Source organism: Euleptes europaea, chromosome 5 (assembly GCF_029931775.1).
Source record: "Euleptes europaea isolate rEulEur1 chromosome 5, rEulEur1.hap1, whole genome shotgun sequence".
Taxonomy (NCBI): Eukaryota; Metazoa; Chordata; class Lepidosauria; order Squamata; family Sphaerodactylidae; genus Euleptes; species Euleptes europaea.
The window spans coordinates 10,346,324-10,349,159 of record NC_079316.1 but is presented as its reverse complement, the minus strand read 5'-3'; the positions used below and the strand labels follow the sequence as shown (position 1 = coordinate 10,349,159).

General features: G+C 57.6%; 1 protein-coding gene across 1 annotated transcript; it reads left to right on the top strand.

Annotated features, from left to right (window-relative positions):
* The first annotated feature begins 241 nt into the window (after positions 1 to 241).
* CAMK2N2 (calcium/calmodulin dependent protein kinase II inhibitor 2) lies at positions 242 to 2,422 on the top strand. The gene is made up of 2 exons (XM_056850258.1): positions 242 to 407; positions 2,330 to 2,422. The coding sequence occupies exons 1-2, from the start codon at positions 245 to 247 to the stop codon at positions 2,398 to 2,400; spliced, it is 234 nt and encodes a 77-aa protein (XP_056706236.1). The 5' UTR covers positions 242 to 244; the 3' UTR covers positions 2,401 to 2,422.
* Positions 2,423 to 2,836: the final 414 nt, after the last annotated feature.

Here is a 2,836-nt window from a genome sequence, read left to right as displayed (position 1 = left end):
GGGGCGGGGCGAGGGAGGGGGGGCTGGGGGAGGAGCTCCCCCTCCCCGGGGCCCCGCCCCGAGCAGGCCCGGATGCATGACTTCATCCTTCCTTCCGCCCGGGTTTCCTTTATGATGTAGGGCTGTCCCCAGCGCCGGGCTCAGACGCTGGCCGAGGCTGCCGGGCTCCGCGCTCCTCCGCCCGCTCCCGCCGCTCTGGACGCGCGCCTCGCCCTCCGTCCCCGCCGCCTGCCCAGCTGCCAGCATGTCCGAGGTCCTGCCCTACGGCGACGAGAAGGTGGCCCGCTATGGGGCCGACTCGGAGGTCAGCGAGCTCTCCTTCAGCTGCCGCCTCCAGGACACCAACTCCTGGGGCAACCAGTCCAAGCGGCCCCCCAAGCTGGGGCAGATCGGCAGGGCCAAGAGAGGTAAGCCCCGGCTCCCCCCACCCCCGTGCGTCCGGGCTCCCTTCGCCTCCTCCCCGGAGAGAGGCCATTTATGCATGCGAAGTTTTGCCTTGGATTTTCCGCTCTCTAGGTGCACATTTTCCCCATCCCAATGCTCAAAACGCCCATTTATGCATGGAGGTTTTGCCTTGGATTTTCCACTCTCCAGATGCACATTTTCCCCAATGCTCAAAACGCCCATTTATGCATGGAGGTTTTGCCTTGGATTTTCCACTCTCCAAATGCACATTTTCCCCAATGCTCAAAACGCCCATTTATGCATGGGGGTTTTGCCTTGGATTTTCCACTCTCCAAATGCACATTTTCCCCAATGCTCAAAACACCCATTTATGCATGGAGGTTTTGCCTTGGATTTTCCACTCTCCAGGCGCACAGTTTCCCCATCCCAATGCTCAAAACACCCATTTATGCATGCGAGGTTTTGCCGTGGATTTCCCACTCTCCAGATGCACATTTTCCCCATCCCAATGCTCAAAACTCCCATTTATGCATGCGAGGTTTTGCCGTGGATTTCCCACTCTCCAGATGCACATTTTCCCCATCTGAATGCTCAAAACTCCCATTTATGCATGGAGGTTTTCCCGTGGATTTCCCACTCTCCAGATGCACATTTTCCCCATCTGAATGCTCAAAACTCCCATTTATGCATGGGAGGTTTTGCCGTGGATTTCCCACTGTCTAGGTGCACATTTTCCCCATCCAAATTTCTCAAACTCGACATGGGGGCTTATTTTTGAGTTTTGATGGGGGGGAAATGTGCATCTAGAGAGTGGCAAAAAAACCCTTCCCCCATGCATAAATGGCCAACAATAAGCCCCCGCGCCGATTTTGACAATGCGGATGGGGGGAAATGTGCATCTAGAGAGTGGCAAATCCAAGGCTAAACCTCCCGGGCATAAATGGCCGTCTGGCTTCCAAAATCCCCTTCGGATTCAGCCCAGCCTCTCTCGCCTTGGCGTGCGCGCGCGCCTCTGTCTGCCTGGTGCAGCAACCAGACCTTCAAGCCCGGCTGCTGCAGGTGGGAGAGGGGATGTTTTTCTCTCTGGTCCCCTAAGGCCTCCCCCACCGCTCCACCCACACTTCAGGACCCCCTGGGCTCCGAACCAGGCTCCGATCTGACCCCTTTGCCCCCCACCCCGTGCCTCCGCTTCCTCCCCTAGAAGTGGAACGCCCAGTGCCAGGCAGTGCAGGCGATCTTCCCCGGTATTTGTGTCCCCCAGTCCGGCTCCTCTGGCACGTTCCACCGGCGCCCCCCCCTCTTTGAACACATGAAGCTGCCTTACACTGAATCAGACCCTGGGTCCATCCAAGTCAGTATCGTCTGCTCAGACCGGCAGCTGCTCTCCAGGGTCTTGGGCAGGGGTCTTTCACTTCACCTGATCCTTTTAGTTGGAAGTCCCAGGGACTGAACCTGGGACCTTCTGCATTCCAAGCAGATGCTCTACCACTGAGCCACGGCCCCTCCTCTTTAATCACCTTAGCCAGCTCCCCGCTCCCCGGCAACCATCTGGAAATGGACATTCCCCCCCCCAGCAGATTTCACGGCCATTTATGCATGGGAGGGTTTGCCTTGTATTTGCCACTCTCTAGATGCACATTTTCCCGATCTGAATCCTCAAAACTCTGCATTGGGGGGCTTATTTTTGACAATTCGGATGGCGCAAATGTGCATCTTGAGAGCAGCCAATCCAAGGCAAAACCTCCCAGACATAAAGATGTTATGAAGTGGGGGGGGGGGAAGGACGGCTAGAGGGAGGGGGGATCGAGCCCTAGAACCAAAGATCCACCGAAGCCCCCCTCCCCAAGAGGGGAGGCCAACCTGCCCAGCTGTGCCCGGTTGCCTTCTGACGGCGTGGTGTGTGTTGTCCTCTTTCTCCCCACAGTGGTCATCGAAGACGATCGAATAGACGAGGTGCTCAAGGGCATGACAGACAAGTCGCCCGCCGGGGTATAAGTCGGCCGCCCATGCGCCTGCAGATCCACCCTGCAGACTGATCCACTGAATTTTTAAAGCACTTTTCAGCTGTGCATGTTTGTTGGGATTGTGAACAACAAAGGAAAAGGGGAAAAGCGAAGGAAGGAGATGAGGCTGCTGGCAACACCCTCCACCCCCTACCCAGACCCCCAACCGAAGAGGTAACCGATGGGGGGGTCCACCTCACCCTCCTCTGTACCCAACCCAGCGGCGGAAGGGACGCAGGGACCGCGCCGCCTGTCTCTGCCCTGATTTCCTAAACGCACGATGCCCAACCAAAACTGGAGCGGCACCCGAATCCAGAACCCTTCCAGAAGGAAAGCGGCCCTTTCAATCGCGCCTTTGGGGAGCTGTCCGTTTCAGCACCGCCACAGCATCCGGACGGCGCGCTTGCTCACTGGGGAGCTGTCCAGTT

Bases quoted from the DNA above. Each gene is read 5' to 3' on its own strand.
- CAMK2N2 (XM_056850258.1), top strand. From the start codon at position 245: ATGTCCGAGGTCCTGCCCTACGGCGACGAGAAGGTGGCCCGCTATGGG. The intron at 408-2,329 runs GTAAGCCCCGGC...TTCTCCCCACAG, and splicing joins GATCGGCAGGGCCAAGAGAG to TGGTCATCGAAGACGATCGA.